This window comes from Elgaria multicarinata, chromosome 1 (genome assembly GCF_023053635.1).
Source record: "Elgaria multicarinata webbii isolate HBS135686 ecotype San Diego chromosome 1, rElgMul1.1.pri, whole genome shotgun sequence".
Lineage (NCBI taxonomy): Eukaryota > Metazoa > Chordata > Lepidosauria > Squamata > Anguidae > Elgaria > Elgaria multicarinata.
This window is the reverse complement of record NC_086171.1, coordinates 179,598,594-179,621,310: the sequence shown is the minus strand read 5'-3', so window position 1 is coordinate 179,621,310 and position 22,717 is coordinate 179,598,594. Positions and strand designations below refer to the sequence as shown.

The following is a 22,717-nucleotide window of genomic DNA, read 5'->3' as shown; positions in this document are numbered from 1 at the left end:
CCATATTGCCCAAATTGAAATTTTCAGAGCTGTAGATTTCCAAGGAAACAGTATAACAAGAAAGCTGCAATTCTTACTCCCCAAAACAAACAAACGTCTTACATTTGATAAGGAATACTTAAATGTATGATTATATCCCAAGCACCTATACCTAGAAATAATTACAATTGAGATTTTGATTGTATTTACTGCTAAGTAAATTTGTTTTAGGTTCAGGGTAGTAATTTGCCTACTACTGAGTGAAAACAGTGAATTTGTGGAATATTTCTGATCACTGGCGAAGGAAAACAACATAGGCCCTGCTCAAACAACACACTAAACCATGCTGCTTAACCCATTTTGTGGTTAAGCAGCATGGTTTAGCGTGTTGTCTGAACGGGGCCATAGAACATTAGGGGCATCAAAGGTAGAATTGGGGTGTATAAAGGCGGCAGAGCTCTCACTGTGAAAAAGAAGTCCTATTCGCCAAATACCTGAATTCTTGCCTTGTTTAGTGCCTAGCAAAAAATACTCACATGCTATTGACCTTCTATATGCCCATTTTAAAAAATATTAAGCCACCAAATTCTGGGTTAGAAATTAAAATTGTACTGTTTTCAGAAAACTCATAACCAATGGATCATTCATATATATATATATATATATATATATATATATATATATATATATGAACTCATGCAGTGCTGTGGGCATAGCTGAGGTTTTGTTCTATAGAAGCAATGGTTGTATTTTTATGAGTTTTATTACATTTATATTCCACCATTGTCACCAATGAGCTCAAGATGGATTACATAGTTTGTGTGTGTCTCCCCACCACCGCACGCGTGCGCGCACACACACAAAATTTTGTCATCACAACTAACTTGTAAGATAGGTTAGGCTGAGAGGCAGTGACTGACTCAAGCATGAGATTCACAGATAAGTGGAAAATTGAAGATGGATCTTCCCAGACCTAATCTGACACTCTAACCACCAAAGGCAACTATTGGAAAAAGTGAGAAGTCACATCAATATAGTACCTTGGCTCCATTCTGCAGCAGTTTGTCGAGAAGCATTTGCTTCCATTGCGTTAGAAAGTTCATTTATTATCAGCTTTAAGATTTTAACTAACAAAGGAATGTTTGTCCAGCGTTCAGGATCTGAGGGCATAGAACAAAGCATGTATTTATATATATTTGTATAAAGAACTCTCAGGAAACTCAATGCAGTTAAGTATATTCTCACAATTGATTGAAGAGACATTCCAAAATGTCAGTCAAAGAAAACAGCAGTAGTACACTCCTTTCAACGCTTAACATGCACCACGATCCTTTTATCATGAGTACAGAAAACATGAATAAAGTAGAGCATGCTGAGCTGTGACATTTGCAACATCTGGGCAATTGGATGGCTATATGCAGATCCTTTTTATACTAATCATCATTGTATCCTATTATTCAAAATATAACACTTGTTATATATAGCATAACAGCAGTTATAAGTTGACAATTGTTTACTCCATCTTACCAAGCATTACCAATGCTAATCTTGTCTTTAGCACTCACCCAATTGACACTAGCAAGCAGGAATTCCACGCATAAGAGTACATAGAATTCTGTCCAGGCAAGTGATCAGGCTAGGACAGAGCACTCTGTTTTGCCAGCCTCATTGGCTGCAGGGGAAGTAAAATCACTTCCTCTAGGCCAAGTACAGAAACTGATTGGGCTGCTGAATTAGGGATACAGCACTTTGATACAGCACCAGTCCAATCAGCTTCCATGCAAGCACCTCATGCCCAAATCATTTGACCAGAGAACATCTGGACTCCACATGACAGCCCTGGAGGAAGAGTCGACCAACTAGGGCTGTAGAGGAGGAAGTGCGCTTCTAGCCTGCCTGTTTTTAATAGCCTGCCTTTTATTCATAAGAGGTGTCCTTCTTATGTGTAAAATGCAGAAATCGTTTTTTGTTTTTTTTGCAGCCTAGGAACATCTGGGGACTTAGTAACAAAGCTGGCCAATACATTGAAGCATTATTATAACTATTGTTAACTGTAAGATTTTCATTATATATTAGTTTGAAGACCAGAAAGATAGCCAGTCATTTGTATATGACAACCAGAACTTTGAATTCTCTGCCAGTGGCACATAAGTCTCATTGGTTTTGATTGGACTTGTACACATTACATTAAGTGTCAAAACTTGTAAAGCTCTTTTTAGGCCGCTTGTATATGGATGATTCAGTCTTGAGAGCGTATTTTAAAACTCACTTTTGGCTGCTTTTGATCGTGTGCGAATTCCTTCTTCCATGTTAAATATTTCTTCTCCTTTTACCCTAATATCCTGGAGTCGCTTGTCGTCTGTGTTGATACCATACTGGAGGAGTTTACACAGGGCTACAGAGCTGAATTTTTTAAAAAAGAATGTACTTGAAAATCATCTTCATGCTTAGAATCACTCTATTTATAAGAATCACCTACACAAAATATATGTGCAGAAATTGACCCAACAGCATCCATTACATTAAGACAGAGACGCAGAACCCTTAGCTTGCTGGGCTCCCCAATATAGCCCATGGAGCTTCCTGGGGTACTTCCAGGATATGGGGCTCAGGTTTTGGTTGCCTGATAGATCTAAATAATTCTGAGGTGTGCTATCATAAACAAGTGAACAAATGCTACGGGAAATGAAGGATAACAGGCTCTCCAATTAGGGTACTTAAATACAAACACTCAACATTGAAGGGATCTGCCCCCTTCCCCAATGACAATTTTGGAAATTTTCTACTCCGTTGTTTCATGGCTTTATTTATTTATTGTATATTTTTGGTTTTTGCGATTTAAGTTGTATGTCGCCAGTTCAAACCGCTCTGGAACTTATGTTTATGAAATGTACAAATGCGCTAAACAAAACATTTTGGTCTGCAATCCTATACACACTTACCTGGAAGACCAACGGAATTCAATGGACGTGTATAGGATTGCACAGTAAGTTTTCCACTTTAGAATGTGTCTACAAGTTCAGACTGCAACAGCAACCAAGAGGCATTTCCATCAACTCTTATCTAGTGAAAAAGGGAAAGAACCCTAGAGGAAGGGCCACGGCTCAGTAGTGGAGCACATGCTTTGCATGCAAAAGGTCCCAGGTTCAATCTCCAGCATCTCCACGCAGGGCTGGGAAATATTCCTATCTGAAACCCTGGAGAGCTGTTGCTAGTCAGTGTACACAATATACTGTTAAATGGACCAATATTATAAGGCAGCTTCCTATATTTCTAACCCTTTTTCAGACCTGAATCTCGTAACTATCCTTTGTGCTTTTGTAACCTTAAGGATATCAAAGTTGGTGAACAAGAATTGAAAAACTATTTGTGCAGGAAATGCCTATTGTCAGGGCTCTTGACAATAAGGCAAAGAGTACTTGTACAGGTATACAATCTCTACCTAGCAATTTTATTACAAGATTTTTCCCCTCTAGGTGTTCTAATTCTCTGTAACTCTTAACACAGTGGCAATTCTGTGAACCTCAAACATTAAGCCTTAAACAATAAGGCCACAAAGCAGCTGATTATCAAAGGCCTTGAGGTGTTAACCAACATCTGCCTGAGAAGCTTCAGACACTCAAAATAGCTCTTATATTACAATGGCTTTTACATCACTGTTCAGCAACGTGTTTTCTCATTTTGGGAATCAAGCAAAAAGATGGTGGGCCAGTTCTCAAATCCCCACACCCCGCAGCACATTATGTTGCCATAGTTATCACTTTCCTGATGCTTCTTTTGCTTCAAGGTTGGCAATTGGGCTGGGGCCTATTTTCAACCTGGGGCCTGGATTTGGCCATGGGTTGACACTTAATAGGCAACAGCAAACAGAATAAGAATACAACAGTGATAGATCTGGTTCAAACAATTCTCTAAACTGTGTTTAAGATTATTGTGAATGTGCTTGCACAAACCTAGGCTTCATGCACTCCCCCTCCTCCTGTGAGAGGAAGCTTATATTTTCACTTTAGAACAAATCACAGCTTCCCATTACATGCAAACATAACAAACAGTGGTTTGTCTTCCAAAAGCTGTTCATTGAAACAAAATCAGGATCAAATAATTTTTCTCTATAGTGACACAGAAATCTTTTTCAAATGAAAAGAATGAGGATGCTCTGGTCTTTAGGGCACACACTGTGATAATGGAATGCCTTACCTGACCTTGCCTTCATATTGCCCATAGAACAAGTGTTGTCGACTCATCCACTCTGACATTACAAACTCCAGAGCAGGCTTGCCTGTTGGCCCAGGTAGACTGCAAAGGAATTCTAGTAGTGGTTCCAGCTGAGAATGAACCAGGTGAGCAAATACCATGATCAAAGACTGCAAGAGAGAAAAAGTAATGGAGATATTTTTATGTTTGTATTTCTGGAAGTTCAGTGGCTTTGCCAAAGCTTAAAACTCAGATTAACTGTTTACAAAAATTTAAAGTACAGAAACAGTCACTGAACTTCATACACAAAAAAGCCAAAGGGTAAATTATAAAACATCTTATCTTCATATATTCCATTATTACTGTTCTAGAAAATCATATCCTAGTTGAACTACTAAGAATTCTAGCTACCTTACATGGTGCTGCTTCATAATAATTTTAGTAGATGTGCCATTCAGAGTTCTATTACAGAGGCAATGGATTTTTGAATTTGAATTTTACACAGCCACTAACACCCAGAATACCTCCTTGTTTGGCACTAGTGAATGCACCCATTACCAAACTTCCTTTGCTTTGTGAAAAATTTGAATGCCAGTTTCATGTATAACATTATACTTAAATACATGACGTGATATGGGTAAGGCTTCTTATTCTAGTAACTTCTAATCAAGATTTCCACTAGTTGTCAGCCTCCTTACCTGCATTACAGTGAGTGTTTCTGCTTGTTGCATTTTACTAAGAATTGCTCTCAGAATCTGGTCCAAATTCTCTCCCAATTCACTTCCTGCTTTGGAAATCAATGTGGAAACTAATCTGCCTACAAAGGCAGCTGTGAATTCTGAGGTGCGTGGATCTAGAAGTTGGCTCACCACTTGCATCACATACCATAGTCCAGTGTGGCCTTGCTCATCATGCCACTGTGCAATTTGTTCCAGAGCTACTGAGATGTATGCACGCAGACACTCACCACCATTCTGAATGAACAATACAACGTATAATCAGAATTCACCAACAGTTCAGTCATTCAACAAAATGCATTATAAGCATAAAAGAAGAAAAGGGTGGGATTGTATGGGTGAGCTAAATAAGATGCATAAGATATTTCCACATGACCTCCCTTTCCCACCAAATCCCCAGTACAGGGCTAGGGGACAAGCATGAGCATTACCAAATCATTCTTATTTGACACACATTGCACCTGGAGAGAATTTGTTATGACAAAGTTTTGAACTCATGCTCTAAACATCCAGAGAATGGCCTGAAGACAAACACTACAGTTTTGGCCCTGAACACTGCTGCATGGGAGACAAAACCTAGAGCCATATCCAAGTGGGTCTGAAGTTATACACATGATAAATAGCCACCCAGATGCTAAGGATGCAACTCTGGAAATGTAAAAGAAGTGAGCACTGAGCTATCCTGAAATGCAAAAATTTTAGTATCAGTTCCAACATGAAGAAACAAAGACATGATTGAAAGGCTTTCACAACAAATTAATTTAAATATTGATGTATGCTTTTTGAGCTATAATTTTGGATTTGTGTAGAAAGTACCTCTCTCTGGAAATCAAGGTCAGTAAAGTTTGCCCAATGTTTAGCCATGCTCTCTTTGGACCTAACAAGCACACAACCTCTTCCTGAATAGTACCCCTTGGCTATATTTCATCTTTTTTTGGGGGGGTGTCTTTACTCCATTCAGTCACATACTGAAACAAACAAAATCATCAGAAGAGAGAGATAGAGAGGCAGGTGTTGCTTGCTAGTTCTAGTACTATTGGGGATTACGCAAGGTAAATTTCAAATGTGAAAGGTGCATATCACACCTGAAATTGTATTAATAAACATAAGAGATACCTCATTTTTTTTCAATAATGGAGTTGGTTGCCTTTTCTACTCCACAAATCCAAACATGCTATTCAGAATGAAGTGGCTCCCTTGAACACAGATTATGTACAACATATAACCTAACAAACCTCCTCTCTTTTCCCAAAAATATTACCTGCATGGTAGCATGGTCATCTGTATGCAGGCTGCACTGAGCCACAGCAGGAAAAGCTTGGCAAATTAAGAGCTCCGAAAGGGGAGGTTTAGTATTTCTCACAACAGTTGTTAATATGTCTATCGAAGTCTGAAAAAGAGAAAAGTTCAGAGACAGAAGGTGAAATAAGGAGGCCCAGAACAATGACAGGATGAATTCATCCTACATTTATTAAAATATAAAAAGTATGCAGTTTTATTTCCAATTTGGGAGCAGATTATTGCTGGGTTAAAGAGATTAACATCAGCATTGAAGCACCTAAATATTTCATATTTTTCAGTGAAGAAAACTCAATTCATTTATGAGACAGATCAGTTTGCAGGAATCAATTCTGTCATCCTCAAAATACTAAACCAAGATTCTTCAAGATGGTAACTTCAACAGTAGTAAGAAAAATAGTAGTTTTAGTGTCTGTGAGTTGGCTCCATTGAAATCAATGGGACAAATTAGTCATAACACGTCCAATTGATTTCAAGGAGAGCCAAGTTCAACTAACTTAATATGGATCAAATCCTGTGTGAAATATGCCACTTATCCTGGAAGCAAGCCCTAATAAATAACAGGTTGAAGGTTCAATTTTATCACGAACAGTTATTGAGATAAGGCAATGAAACTTAAAAGGAGGAGGACTAGGCATGTGCACTTTTCTTAAAACACATATTCCCTCCTCTCCCATGAGAAAATGTATTTTTCAGCAGTATCTTAGGAATAAATGTTTCTACGTTTTACAAACATTGGAGACTATGTAGAGGACTTCCTATTTTGATACTTACTGCACAAAGCCCTGCTGGAATCTTATCAGCAGGAGCCTGCATGATACTGACAAGAGTTGGAATTAATCTCATCTGCATTGCATCTTGACAGGCTTCTATTTGTGCTAGTTCCTTAAAAATATCTTGGGCAAGAGAGGCAACAACAGGATCTAAAGCAAGAAAAACATCAATGATTACTGAGAAATACCTAGATAAAATCACACTATTACAGTATGAAAACGCAACACATTTGTTTTAAATGTTGCTAGAGTAAAGAGAAAGCTCTTCTAGGATATCTGGAAAAGTCTCCCTTTTTACTTGAGTATGGCAGGGTTTATTTAAAATTATTAAATGTCATAAAGGGAAGACACAGCTCCAACAAGTGATCTTCCTGCTTCAGTGGTTGCATGTGGGGAGGGAATGCACTCATTATAAGAAACTCAAAACTCCTGAACAATACTTTTAACAGGATGTTTTCATGCCTCTTACATAGCGAGAACAGACCTCCATACTCCCCAACAGCTTTCTTAGAGTGCAATCCTATGCATGTTTAGACAAGAAAAAGTCCTACAACTCACAGCATTCCCCAGCCAGCATTTATTTATTTATGTATTTATTACATTTTTATACTGCCCAATAGCCAAAGCTCTCTGGGCGGTTCACAAAAATTAAAAGCATTCCCCAGTTCAGACTTTTTCTGTTTGAACGTACATAGGATTGCACCTTTGATGTATTAGACTAATTGAATTGCCCCATGTCTTAATATTTAATTAAAAGTTAAGAATAAGGACTCAGCAGTAGAAAAAGTATGTTTATATTCAGGATTTGTCTTTAGTGCAATGTATAGCAACACATAAGCCTGGCTGCAGAAAACCACAAGGCGTTAAAGAAACTAAATTATATCTAGTCCTTTCCAATTCCCGAAGTTAAGTACAATATTAACTAAGACATACTTTACTTGCTAGTTGAGGTCGGCATCCAATTATACATAAAAAGTTAACATTTGTTCCTTGCTAACTAGCTGACAGTTATTATTTAAACACAAAGGCTGGAAGAGGTGCTACCAGAACTGGGTATAAAAATGCATAGATTTCAACTGTTGACACCTCAAAATCTCTGATAAATATTCAGACTGAGAAAACAGGCTTAAAGTCATTTATAGATTTGTTATGCTAATACCAAGGCTCTAATACAGCTATACATTTCTTACTGGATTTTACCAACCAAGATGGGTTTCCTTGTTGTCTTTCACAATGAGACACTGGCTGGGTTCAGAAAACACAAAAACCCACATTCAAGGGTTGAGTACAGGTTGTCGTTGAACTGTGAGTTATCATGTCTCAACCCAGCTGTGCTAACCAATGATGGTTTGTTAACCATGAACAAACCATGAAGAGAACTCATGTGAAGTTTGATTGTGAAGTGTGATTTGTTCCTGATTAACAAACCATGGTTTGTTAGCTTGGCTGGGTTGAGCCAATTTGACAACTCATGTTTTAACATTGTTCAAAGACAACCCACACACAACCAATACTGAATCCTTTGAGTGTGGGTTATTGTGTTGTCTGAAAACTCAGTCACTGAAAAAGCCAACACCAGCATAATTCTCTAATGAATACAATATCTTCCTTGTATAATAATAATTATTAATAATTTAATAGATTATTGTTGTGTTTGTTGCACACAATTTTTGGAAGATATATGTATCCATAAGTTTAACCTCAAGAGCTTGTCTAGGAACATACCATTACTATATTTGAGAAAGATTGCAATGGTGAAGGGGCAGATCTTGTTCTCTACACTTGCTGTAAATGCTGGATCTACTGTGCAGACAATGCAAAGTGTTTCCATCACAAGATTGAGGACCTCTGAACTAAACTGAGCTGCTAAGTGGATCAGTCCATCTAGGATACTGGGAAGGAAAGGCTGTAAGACATGGGTGCTTTCAGAGATCTTCAATTGGTCACAGTAGCTAGAAGAAAAATCCAGAAAACATCAACAAGGTCAGTAATATAATAACAGTGCGCACTCTTTCTCACAATCACAGATTCAAAAATACAGGTTCAGTACTTCATCAGTCATAATGGGAAATTCTGGATTTTAAACTTTTTCTCATATGAGCCTACAAATCAACTAAAATCTGTTATTTCCTGATCTACATACCCCCAAATAGCCCTTACTGCAGAAATTCGCACAGAAGGGGGTTGAGTTTCATGAAGACCACTGACTGTGGCTTGTAGGAACTGCTGGATGAGCTCTGGAGACATTGCAACTGTGAAACGACTGGCTGCCCAAAGAGCACGACCGAGCAGAAAAGGGGACACTGGAAGAAAAAAGTGCTAGTGTCATTGCTATTGCATTCCTCCTTCAGAATTATTGTTAAACAGCAGGGTCCTGAATATTAACAAGAAGAGCTTTTTCAGGGATACAGTAAACAAATAAGACACCTTATTATTAATGCTTAACTGCACACATGGAAGTATCTAGGGCAGGTAAAATCAAGCAATTACTGAGTCTACATGAACATCTCTCCTTTCTGTGCACAATGTGCAGGGGCTGGGATGAAGTATTACTGTGGTGCAAGATAGCAAGGTATCCAAAACCTTTGGGAGCACATATGCATCCCTCCTTTTCCCTTGATGTGGGGAAGCATAGAAGAGACGTACAATGCTTCCAGAGCTATGAGTTTTAAAAGATTAGCAACGGTTTCTATTTGCAAGGTATGAGGAGGTGCAGGGGAGGCGAAAGCCACTGCCTCTCCTGCTTTGAAGCCCTCATTAATTGCTGTTATTTCAAACAGACTAAGATTAGAGACCAGCAATTTATGAATTAATCTCATTCCGAATGAAAATAGAAAGGCAAAAGAACTCACAACTACAGAACCTTTCTCATATATTTCTGTGCATTACAGCATGCTGCCCCAAATAATTAATTTCTTCAACCACACAAAAACTTAGGAAGCCTCTTGAATTTCTGCTCTTTATTTTCTAGGCATCAATCAGTAAATCAAATGTTGAAATACCTGACAGGTTGAGGTCTGCAAGAACAACATTTGTTAGAAATCCATGCATGTCAAAGTGTATCCTGCCATTCTTCACACTGTCTGTGATAAGAGATTTGACTGAACCTAGAGCCAGCATACAGGCTTCATGTATCTTCCACCTGCAATAAATAAATGACTTGGATTTTCCAATATTCATTTTTCTAATTTACTTCTAGGGAAATTATAAAAGTATGTTTGCTAATATCAATAACATAAAAGTACATATTTGTAAAGATAGATTTGCAAAGATGGTCTATTGTATACTTGAAATTAAAATGAGAGAGAACTGAGATGCAATTTGCTACAGATGTAGTTTAGCAGGTGCAGCTTTGATTCACCTGAGGTGGTAACTGGAAAAATCAAGTCATCTTGGACTGGCATAAACAGTATTTTAAATCAGTTTAGTCTTTACTACTAATATTACTATATTAGCATTACCCTTCCCCAATTATGACTTTAGAGAGTAATCCGATGGCCCCTAGATATAGTCAGGGGCACCATAGGATGCTATGGATCTTCTCTCCACTCCCCAACCCCCATGGAAAGCAACCTTGTAAGAGAATTTTGAGAGGGAGAAAAGGGTGTGTGTTAGTGAGCAGGGAGGGGATATGCAGTATCCTACAGCCTCTCCAGTCCGTTTCCCGACCACCAAAAGATTAATTCAGAGGCCAATCTAGCTGCTTTTTTGTATTTTAAACGAAGGAAGAGAAGTGAAATTGCCTCTGTCTTCCTCTCACCTCGTCTGGCTCTTCCTGGCAGGGCATAGATAGGTAAAGGGCTCCGAGTCAGTAGTCTTATTTAAAGAAAACAGGAGTTGGATTGACTGTTATACGAGATATTCACACATCGTGCTAAGCCACCCTGAGAAGAAGCCATGGTGGGTGGGTGACTTGTCCATTACTCCCAGCAGATGATTGCCCACTCAGCAATTTCCTGTGGCTTGTTTCTCCTTCAGCCCCTCTCAGTCCTCTAGGCTGGCACATAGCCCAGGAGCCTTTATGGCAGAAATTGTTTCCTTGTACCCTAACTCAGCCCCTTTTCTGAAATTGGTCCATTGGGGTTCCCAGGGACAACTCCCTCTCCCACACATCAGATCACAAAAAGAGACCTTATGAATGCAGGAACACGTTCGGAAACTATACAAACTTGGCGGGTGGGCAGGGTCTTGAGCTCTTGTGCAAGAGTGCTGTTGGTGAACCATACCTATACCCCCTCTTCTCAATGTCCTCCACTTCATCACTTCCTTTGCTAGTGAACATCTTTTTTTAAAGCTGCTTCATGTTACACTGAAGTAATATTACCTGTCTCTAAAGCTCCTTCTCTCTTACAGCCACCAGTGACTTTTGGCTTCCAACATGCTTGTCACAACCCTTCACTGGTCTCTGTCAGATGTACATGACAGTGAGCAAGACTGTAAAAAAACCCATAACTTTCATGGTACACAATTCTTGGCAGAGCAGTACAACGGAAGTTAAAACTGCACAAAATTCATGGCAGAGCAGTAAAACAGGGGGAAATTATGCAAAATTCCAAGTAGCAGACATTCACTCCTGCACAGGAGCAAAAAATAAATAACTTGTGAAAATATTAGGGACACTCTTTGGTGTCCTTTCTTTAAGATTCCTACCAAAATAAATTAAAAATCCATCCTGAGGCTGAGAAGGGAAGAGGAAGATCGCGAGGAACAGCAGGGTTTTTTGCTACTCTTGTTGTTGGCTCCCTAGCCGTTCCTGACTGCCAATGGAAGAATTGCTCTGCTGCATTTGGATGTCACACAAAGTCACTCTGAGAACAAGCCACCCTAAACAACCCTATTACACGCCATGGGTTCTTAGGGGGCTTGTTTGCACAAAACTACTCATGACGGAAAAACTGCTCTGGGTTTGGACATAATGCTAAGTCATTCTATGGCCACACATGATAACGACCCCTTGTGGCTTAGCGCGATGTGTGAAACCAGTCTATCTCATATGAGTGGGTGTTTTTTCCTCTGGCTTTATGTTGTGATTTTCTCAATGTTATTTATTTTGATTTTTTATAGTAAGTAGCATTGGTATTTGACTGGTCCAAACAAACAAAAATGTCATTTGATTGTCCAAACGTTGTCCAATGTCAAGCATTATTTTATTTGATGAAAGAGAGAGAGAGAATTTTACTATCACAGAAAGTACAATAGTGACTCAAATCACTCCCAGAATATCAAGTACCATGCCAAAATTCATGGAGGACACTTTCCACAAGTATACACAACAGACTCTATGATAGCGTGATTCCTTGGCTCTCATGGCCTGTGCCACTGTGATACTGCATATATTTATTTGTGCCATCATCCCTTCTAAAACCCGTATTCCTGTTCCAAGATGCATGTTTATTGTTCCAGCATTTGGAAAGTAGAAGAGGTACTTTTTGTCACAATCCTCATCCTATAGGTATTATTTACTTGTTAATAATATTTATATATCACCTTTCCCCAAATCTCACCAAGGAGGTATATAGCAATTCAGATAAAAACAATGTAGAAAAACATAAAAACACCATCTTAAAATATTAAACAAGATTAAAACCACATTAAACCTAGGCAGATCAGCATCTTATCTTGGTAATAAAATCTGATTAATCATATTTGTAGAATGAAGATTTCTGATGAAGTCAGTAAGTGACAGACTTGTTCATTACTACCATGAGACATTTTACCACCCTTACTATCATTCACCTTGATGTCCTCCAATAGCACATATTCTGCTGGCTATCAACTATGCCCTTCTGCAGTTTATGGAAGACAAGTTGGTGAATATGTACAATATTAAAATGGTAACCCAAATCCAGTTACCTGAGAGTTAAACAAAAAGTGTTTAGAAAGTAAACAAGTTTATTCCAGGCTGCTGACTTGAACTTTATTAGTTTATTCACTAATGCTTCCCGATCACCTGCAGATGCAAGTAAGTGGACAATCGCTACCAGAGTAGTTCCGGACTTCATTTCTAACTTGATTATTCAGCTACAGAACAAAATTCTGATTTGTTTTCATTGTATGTTATCTGCAGAAATTGCCCGAAAGGATGTAAGAAGAGCCATGATGGATCAGACCAAAAGCCTACATAGTGTAGCATTCTGTTCCCACATTGGCCAATCATATACCTATGGGAAGCCCATAAGCAGGCCGTGAGTGCAATAGCACCCACCACTCTTATTCCCCAGCAAGAACTGGTATTGAGAGGCATACTGACTCTGAGACTAAAGATAAAAACAATCTTACCAATGCTCAGCACCACTGTTTTTAGCCTGCTCAGCTTCTTGCAAGTGTCTTGTAGCTGCTGCAGCCAAAGCTGTTGCACTCTCATTCTGGAAATCAGCTGCTACAGCCTAAACAGAAGTATGACAATAGCTGACATTTTGTAGAGAAGACAAAGGGGACTTTCATATCACTATACCTTGCCAAAAACTAAGCTGGAAATTATACTGCATGGCCTCAGAGCACAGAGAATCTGGCCAAACTGCTAATCAAAGTGTCTACGGTCTTCGTTCTGTATTTCAAATTGACACAGATTGATGGATGCTTAGTAAAGTATCCAAAGGGAATACAGTGATGGCCAAGGATGGGGACAGAACAGGGATTAAACATAATGGCTGCTACTGACTTGTCTCTCTCCCATGCCTCCCAGCATGAGTTGACATCATCACACACAGCACTTGCCTGATGGACCAATTCATTGGCTGCCAAGAACAAGGAAGCAGGGAAACACTGATCAAGATGCATCACGTCAACTGTTGCTTTAAACTAGATGTTACCAAGGAGAAATAGTTTGAAAGAAGCTACAACCTCAATAATGTCTAATTCTGCCCTAAGCCTCTGGCAAAAAAAAGTAAATAATATTCCCTCCTTCATGACACTCATGGTTCTCTTTTTTAAGATGGGCCATTAATTGCCCTCCAACTTATTGTATTCTCAGGCCAAAACCTCTACCTCTGGACCAAAGTGGCTCTAAACAAAATAGTATGACATATACATCTATTCAAGTTCCAAGCATTTGAAGCTCTATATGTATACAATAGATGTAAGCTCTATGTGAAAGACCACCATTTACCATTGTTGTTTAGATCAGAAGTGAGGAACCTGTGGCTTTCCAAATCTTGAACGATTCCCAACAGCCTTAGCCAATGGTCAGGGATGATGGGACTTGTAGTCCAACAACATCTGGAAGGCCACACGTTCCCCACCCTTAGTTTAGCTCTTTCAGAATACTGCATGTTCTCTCTTACCAGCAATAAGTCTTGTGCAGCAATTCTAACGGTGTAAGAAAATGTATCGTCATCTTCATCCTCAACAAATTGTTGTGGGTTTGCAGTCCAGACTTTTATCTGAAAAGAAATCACAGTAGGCCAGTAATTTATCAGAGACTCTTTGGGACTACTCATAAACAAACCAATTGCCATGTACGAAAGATTCCAATGTTAGTTTTCCGAGAGCACATTCATTCAGTGAAATATGTGTTTATATGGCTGCAAAAGGCAGAAGGAATGATAAACAAGTTACTCTTTGTTCTTGGAACAGTAATTCGTTCTTTCATTCAATACTTTTTCCAGAACAGTTAATGCAGTAACCAGGGGTAGGAAACTTATTGCTCTCCAGGTGTTTTGGCTGACAACTTCCATCATCTCTAGCCATTGGCTATGCTAACTATGGCTCATGGAAGTTGTAGGCCAAAACATTTGGAAGGCCACCAGCTGCCCACCCCTGGGCTACACTAAGGCTGGTTCACACAACACTACAAGCAAGAGTATGGGTTGAGTGAGGGTTGCCACTGAACCATGGGTTGTTCTATTGTGTGAACCTAACCACGCTAACAAACTATGGTATGTTAACCACGAACAATCCACAGTTCACAATCCAACAACAAATCATGGGTTCTCTTTGTGAGTTTGTTGTTAACAAACCATGATTTGTTAGCATGGGTGGGTTTTCACAACACCGCAAGATTTAACAGCCCACACTCAACCCATATTGTGGCTTGTCATGTTGTGTGAACCCAACCACAAACAGTAACGTAGATAAAGTAAATGCTAAATACTTCCCACACTTTAATAAACTATTTGATAAGTAGCCTGGCAAAGCTTCCCACTTATCACTCATACTTTGATAAGCAGTTCTTCTGAAAAAAACACTAATTTTGATGCCAATATTCTACAATTTGTTATAGTCTGTCCTATCAGGTCCAACACTGTTATAAAGGATCCGATGAAATCATTATGGGTAGTGCATCTTCCCCCACTAATTTATAGTAACTTTAAAGCACATAATAGTATACAGAAAACATGCTTACCTGCTCTTCTGTGATCTGCATATATAGAATGATGTAATATATTAGCTCTGGCAAAGCTTTCTTCACTGTGCTTTTAAATTTGTGGTTTTCCAACAGAGCATGAACAAACTCAAATATGCTGAATACTAGATTTTCAAAGCCCAAAACTTCACCTAAATTTGAAAAGAAAGTTAGTTTTGTATAGTTTGTAAAGAGAAAAATCTAACAAATGTTATTTACAGTTTTTAAATAATTACTTTATTATATGGCAATTCTGTTATTCTACAAAAATTCAAATTTTGTAAAACATTTACAAATAGAACTTTTGTAATTTCTGTTGCTGTTTTAACTACCACATCATTGGTGTATAATTATTGCCTTATTTATTTAATTAATTAATTTTTATACCGCCCAATAGCCGAAGCTCTCTGGGCGGTTCACGAAACCCTTCAAAGTTACTCATTGATTCCCCCACCCCATGGGCTTCTCCACTTCAACAAGCAACATTTTAATCCTATAATATTCTCAACATGCTTTCCTCTTTAGAGGACTATGTGCTGTGAGTTCTTCTTACAGTTGCTTGCATGGATTTTCAATAAGACCTTTAGTAATGAGTTTCCTACCATCAGAATCAACTGGGTCCTCTACTTCTTCTGTGTAATTTACTTCTGTTCTCACATAGGTATAAGCAAGTTAAGGAAAAAAACAGTTCAGTCTACATATTAACAGATTGTGGTGTGATTCATTTCAGCTTGATTCCTTTGCAATGCAATTATTGGAATAAGTTGGGGAGAAGAGTAAAAATGCAAACCCTTTTCATTTATTAGAAAAATGAAAACCAAAAACCATTGAGCAGCCAATCAATATCATACAGTGCTTAATGTTTTAAAAATAGACTAAATGGCTGCATATCATTGTCATCTTTGGGCCAACTGCATGTTAGAGATGCTTTTTCAATTTCATGCAGATAGCTATAGGGGCCCCATTTTATAGCAAGACTACAGAGCAAGATGAGGGCATTAAATCTTTCTGTTAGCACTCTTTTCCCAATGAAATGTGCTCTTTGGTAGATGTTGCTTGCCCCTTGGAAACATGAACATCTTTTTCTTTTAAAAAAAATACCTATGCCTGAAGAATTTGTACTTTCAAACTTATTTACAATATTTTGGATGGCTATTTGGTCCAATGAAAGATACTGTCACATTTGCTCTATGTTCCTTTTTGAAGTATAAGGCCTCAAGACCTATAACATTTGGTATGCAGATTGTATTGGGAATTTGGGCCATCCTTGATTTATGCAGTTCACAATGTGATTAAAAATGACAACTCAAAGAACGCCCCCAGTCTTATATTTTAATCACAAGCTTGTTGACGCTAACATTTTTATTCAAATAAATAGGCTAGGACTGAAAGGCACTGGGTTGTATCTAATTGTGCTGTTCTGCCACCAGGAGGAACCGCTGGCGGGATGCATTTCCTCCCTGCACACCGCCCAAATCTATGCTGGAGCGTCCCCCAACGCTCTGCAGAATGAGAAGATGGGGAATTCTTGTTGTGCAAGCACTAACCCTGTTGCATAAACGACTTCAACTCATGAGGGTTGGATCAACTCCAATGTGCAAACCCCTTCTACAGAAAAGCAACATTTCCTGAGGCCTAAGAGACTGGTACCAAAAGAGAAAACTGGAAAACCCTGCACACGTGAAAGCCTTTTGAACACTTCCACAGAACCTTTGAATCCTGGCAAGAGTCAGTAAAATATATTATACGGAAATGCCATAAAAATATTTTATTCCCCAGTCTCAAAACTCATTCATTTTTTTCTGAAATGTTTGGTGCAGGTTAGAATTTACATCACCATGTTTTCTCTAGTAGCCCCCACATTGTGCCTTATGACTTCCTTTCTAGGAAATCTGTTGTTATACCAAAACAGGGCAAAAAAGATATAAGGCTGCACTTTCCGTAAGCGTGTTCCAAACAATTGGAAGGATCTGCTGCATGGAAGAAATCATATGTCTTGGGTAGTTCTTCACTAAGGCTGTCACTGCCTGGGGAGAAAAAGACCCTTAGAATCTTTAACAGATTGACAAAATTGATCATTTTTTATTTAAGAACTACTACATTCACTTTTCTTGTTCTGCAAAATAGAAGAGGTATATTTGCCTGATATACTAGCAAACACACACACACACACGATGATAATTAGCACAATAAACTCAGACACATTACAACTTATAGACTAATTTAAATTATTCAGAGGTAGCAACTGATATAGACCAAGTTCATGTGAGATAGCTTTGAAACCCTACTGAAAACATATTATGAGAATATGTAAATTGTCAGATGGAATCTCACAATTCTGAAGGATACATAGCCTTCTGAGTTGCACGCAGTCATCTAGACTGATTTCATTCTGGACAAATTTACTGTCCAGTAAAATATCCTGGAATACTTTGCAACAAAGCATGTGTACCACTTCCCCAGTAGTACCATTCATGAATGGATAATCCATTTTTTATCCCAAGAGAGGTACTTTATCCCAAGAGAGGTACTTTAATTCTATATAAAGGCTTCTGAAAGTTCTTTCCCTAAAAGTCTCTTGGGTTGTACTTTGTTTTTTGTTTATGGCAAATCAATTGTATCTGTACGTTACTATTAGTAATTCAAACTGGCTTATGCTACCTTACAAAAAAGGTATTGCTATGTAATGTATCATATTGAAAGGGCGAGACTTGTGCTCACATAATGGTATATTGTATATACTCACCTTTAAAACCTCCATTTTAAGTCCACTATCTGATGTAGGACCATCAGGCATTTGCAGGGCCTGAATAAAGGCTTCAGTAAACTGTTGCACCACTGGGAAAATCAGAACTTTGGCTGCCCCCTACCAGAATAAAAGAAACAATCATTTTTAATTATAGTAACTTGCAAAGTGTTTATTATTAGCTAAAAAGGAACGCTGCAAGACTAAGTACCTATTAATTCCGCTGTCATACCAGTTCCTTAAAAAGATCTAGCTAGTTACTAATGATGTAGATTTCAAAGTCACACATACTCAAAGTTTGGTTAATTGACATTTACTGTTGAACTGACTTAGATGGCTTCCCAGATCCTAGTTACTCAATGGTAAAGCCTAACAAGTTTTTATAAATTCAACAGATGTTCTCAAACATCAGCAACATTCTGATAAAACACTAACAAGTTACTTCAAAATTCTTGCGCCTAATAGAATCTGGATGGCTGTGACTGTTCAACAAAATACTAGATAAAAATTGACCTCTAGTCTTATTCATTCCCAACACCTGCAAAGCAGAGCTTCCGTTCCAAGGCACACCATGCATTGCCATAACCAACCAACATCTTCTAGATAATTCAGATTATATTCTAGCCATTTTCTTTCACTTTGTAATCAGGACCAAATCTGAGTAGCTGCAGCCTCTGGCACCAGACCAGTGAGGTCAACCTCAAATGGGGATAGGCATACCTTATCAGTTTACCCAAGCTTATAATCACCACCTCCAACGATACCCAGGAAGGGGAGTAGCTTGCCCTTAGCCTACCTCCATCTCTTCTCAGTGCAGTGATGTGGGTTTTCCGGAAAATCTTAAATTGGACTACATAATTTGCATAGGGTCATTTACATGGGGGAATTTTCAGATGCCATAATGAGTAATCTAATTTAGCATATATACCGTATTTCTTCGATTCGAAGATGCCATCGATTGTAAGACGCACACTAATTTCAGTACCACCAACAGAAAAAAAGCTTTGATTCTAAGAAATAATAAACGCACCTGCGATTCTAAGACACACCCGGTTTTTAGAGATGTTTATATGGGGGGAAAAGTGTGTCTTAGAATTGAAGATACGGTATTTAACAAACAGCAATGCTTTAAAAGTACTCCATGCAAGGTACTGAAAACTATTGGCACACTAATTCAGACTTCCCCAACCTGATGCCCTCCAAACTGATGTCTTCGACTGCAACTTCCAGCATCCCCAGCCAACCATGCTGACTGAAGGATGCTGGTCATTGTAGTCCAACACAACTGGAGAGTGAAGCAGGCTGCACTAATAAATTTCAGCAGCCCAAACAACTATGCATAATATCCTGACAACTACTTATCTATTTCAAGAGTTCAACTCTCTTCCATTATTATTATTATTATTATTATTATTATTATTATTATTATTATTTATATAGCACCATCAATGTACATGGTGCTGTACAGAGTAAAACAATAAATAGCAAGAACCTGCCGCATAGGCTTACATTCTAATAAAATCATAATAAAACAATAAAGAGGGGAAGAGAATGCACCAAGGTTGTCGGGGCACTTTCAGTTTTGATGCCACTACTTATTAATTCTATTTCACATTGAGACACACACACACAAACACACACACACACATATATATATATATGAGACATATATGTATTTTCTCACATATATGCTAGAGATACTTTTTGATAACCTGAAAAACATTAATTACAACTTTGAAACTACCAAGCTTGCCTGATATTGTATATGGAATTGTCATCCACCCATTGTTTCAGCAGAAAAATAAAAGCATTGGGTCTTTTTTCCGGAAACTTTTCCACCCCACATCACTGTCTCAGTGTTCCACCAGTTCCCTTTAAACATCCTCAATGAATTGGCTTTCCCCTTCCCATGACATCAGCAGCTGGCTTGAATTTTCAGCCAGCCTCACCAGAATCTCACAGGTTGCTACACTCAAGCAGAATATTTAGAGGATCAGGCCAGCATAGCAGCTGCCCTTCCTGGGAGTTGTTCGGTGTGTCCCCTTGCTACATACTATAACCAAGTGAAATGTTTCTTGACAGTGACACTAAAGATGAATAGAAAGTGCCAGTGCTTCAGTTTAAGTCTTCCTCTAGTTGCAGAGCAAACTTACTTCTCACCTACAAAAGCCACATTTCATACAGTGGAGGACAATAAGTTAGAGTATAGAGCAGAGGGTTTGGGTCTAAGTAACTCAAGTTCAGGCATGATGCCTAATGGCATGGTCTATCCATCAATTTACCTATCATACCTCACAGAGTTAATACAAGAACAGATGACGCCTTGTGTAAGAAAAATAATATTACAGTGCCACAATCAACACAACTCATGATCAAGAAATATTTACCTTTTCCAATTCCTCCATATTGCAGATCATATGGGCACAAGTGGTGAAGATTTCTACAGCACGTGACCTTGTACGAATACCATATACCTAACAGAATGGAAACAACTTGTTTAAAGATGAAAAAGTGTGGTGTTTGTTGCCACTCACAATACTAATTTATGGCATTTTCAGCACCAGATGAAAACACTTTTATTCACCCAGGCCTTTCAAATGACTTGTGATTCTAAAACCAGGACTCTCAACGTCTGATTTATAATTTATTGTACACAGCTGATGCTAAATTACTTTTTCTCTTTTCCTCTTCTGTTAAAAACATCATTTTTATGTTGCTATGTATTATTTTGTTATATTATATTTTAATATTTTTTTTATTTTTTTTTGGAGGGCCACATAGAAAACAGAAGTTACTGGATAGCCTATGCAAATATAAATAAAAAATAAAAAGACAAAACAGGTCCCAAAAGCAGTATTTTCATTTTTTCTATTGAATTTTAAAGGATATTTAGAAGAGAAACAATATGTAATAACTACAGACAAGGTGAAATCACAGTAAATCTAAACATATTTCATAAATGTAGAATCTATGATATTCCTACCAAAGGGAAAACAACTATTTTTATCCATACCTCTGCCATTGTAAAAATCTTATACATCTCAGGTAAAATAACTGGAGCAACAAGGGGCATCTGTGTGTCTGTCACCTCCCGAGTGAACTCTAGGAAACAGAAAGATAACAATAGGTTTACATAATCAAAGATTATTCAGGGGTAACATCTCACTTTCGGACTGTTCATCCATTCTAACAGCACAAAGATTCAGAAATGAGCAAGGAAGAGAAGAATTAAAATTCCCCTCATGATTGCATGAATCAGTAGTCAAGTTCTCACAGAAGTGGTAAATCTATGTCTGGGGTGTACTGCTTCAGACTGCAGGTGGTAGGCTCAGATTATCAAAGCCTCCTCCATACATAAACATTATTTGACCACAGAGGACTAGATTGTCAGATTGAAGAGTTTTTGCCTAGCCTTCTCACCAACATCTAAACAGACAGTTTTACCACGTCAGTAAGAACTAGGCTTATGTCCATTCTGAAAATAATTAGAAATTAAGCATTAACTGCCTCACTTAATATTAAGTGGTTTGAATCTATCCCACCTCATGCACACCCCAATTCTTAGCCTGTCTGGGTGAGGATTGACAGACCACTAGATTTCAGCAAAACCATTATGAAAATCCTCAGTTCTATGATGGTGGGGTCCATTAGTTGCCTTTTATCTTGGATTCTTTAGCAGCAAATACAGCTTCTATCTTTTTAAAAAAAACACCTTAAAATATCTAACATCCTCCTTTCAGTCTGATGACATATGAGAACTCAATGTCATTTTAGAGAAAGGTATGGTGATGGAAAGTTTCAATTTTAAAAAGTTCAGTCTGACCCTATGTTACAACTTCTGAACAATATGCTTTTTTCTGTTTTCAGTTATCATTTATGAACACAAGGGTCATACAGCTAATTACCTCTGCTAAAATATATGCAAGGGAAGTGGCTAAAGTGAGCATGCCTGGTTTGCATAACTTGACAGTCCACTGTGAGTTAATTTTCCTGTGTGGGCTGTTGCATTGTGAGAGGCACCCATGAGCTCTCAGCTTGCTGTGGGTGAAACAACCCTCAAGTAACCCTGAAACAAGTCATGGGTTATTTGAGGGCTGTTGTGCCATGTGAACCAGGTCAGTGAGTCATTTGCTGAAAGTTTACTTTAATGGACAGTTTCATCCATTTTTATGCCTCAATTCTCTATCACTATGCAGCTTCCACAAACTCGTATAAGGAGAAGGAAAAGGGTGGGTGGATGTTAAACTATTTCTATATTAGAAACGTCAGTATGGACTGTATAATTTCTAAAGGCAGGCAGTAGGAATTACCACATTTCTCAAGTTTTAAAAACATCAGCATATTAAAATGTTTTGAAAGCCCAGGTCAATCTAGTAGAACTCCCCAGTTAAGACAATACAATACATACATACATACCTGTAAGCACTCGCATAGCTCCGTGCACTGCATTCAGATCTCCACTGACCAGCATTTCCATTAACAGATTGAAAAGCTCGGGCCAAGCTTCTGGCCAATCCCAATGAGCTATTGCTGAAACTGCATAGGCAACACTTGAGCGCACTTTGCTAATTGATTCTCTCAACCCATTGGGAAGCAGTTCCCTAATGGCAGCTTTCGCCTGGGAAGGAAAGTGGGGAGGAGCTTA

At 38.3% G+C, this 22,717-nt stretch overlaps 1 protein-coding gene across 1 annotated transcript in view; it reads right to left on the bottom strand.

The window, feature by feature from the left end:
* The window catches only part of IPO9 (importin 9), a 40,479-nt gene that overhangs the window by 4,860 nt on the left and 12,902 nt on the right, over nt 1-22,717 (bottom strand). The window contains exons 4-21 of the mRNA XM_063144453.1: nt 22,489-22,690; nt 21,086-21,174; nt 20,460-20,546; nt 18,073-18,192; nt 17,253-17,353; nt 15,929-15,987; nt 15,327-15,478; nt 14,266-14,364; nt 13,262-13,368; nt 9,985-10,124; nt 9,126-9,285; nt 8,708-8,934; nt 6,984-7,132; nt 6,172-6,300; nt 4,872-5,147; nt 4,177-4,343; nt 2,249-2,382; nt 1,020-1,139 (exon numbers count right to left, since the gene is read on the bottom strand). Of these exons, the coding sequence (XP_063000523.1) occupies nt 1,020-1,139; nt 2,249-2,382; nt 4,177-4,343; nt 4,872-5,147; nt 6,172-6,300; nt 6,984-7,132; nt 8,708-8,934; nt 9,126-9,285; nt 9,985-10,124; nt 13,262-13,368; nt 14,266-14,364; nt 15,327-15,478; nt 15,929-15,987; nt 17,253-17,353; nt 18,073-18,192; nt 20,460-20,546; nt 21,086-21,174; nt 22,489-22,690 (2,518 nt within the window). The remainder of the gene's footprint in view (nt 1-1,019; nt 1,140-2,248; nt 2,383-4,176; nt 4,344-4,871; nt 5,148-6,171; nt 6,301-6,983; nt 7,133-8,707; nt 8,935-9,125; nt 9,286-9,984; nt 10,125-13,261; nt 13,369-14,265; nt 14,365-15,326; nt 15,479-15,928; nt 15,988-17,252; nt 17,354-18,072; nt 18,193-20,459; nt 20,547-21,085; nt 21,175-22,488; nt 22,691-22,717) is intronic.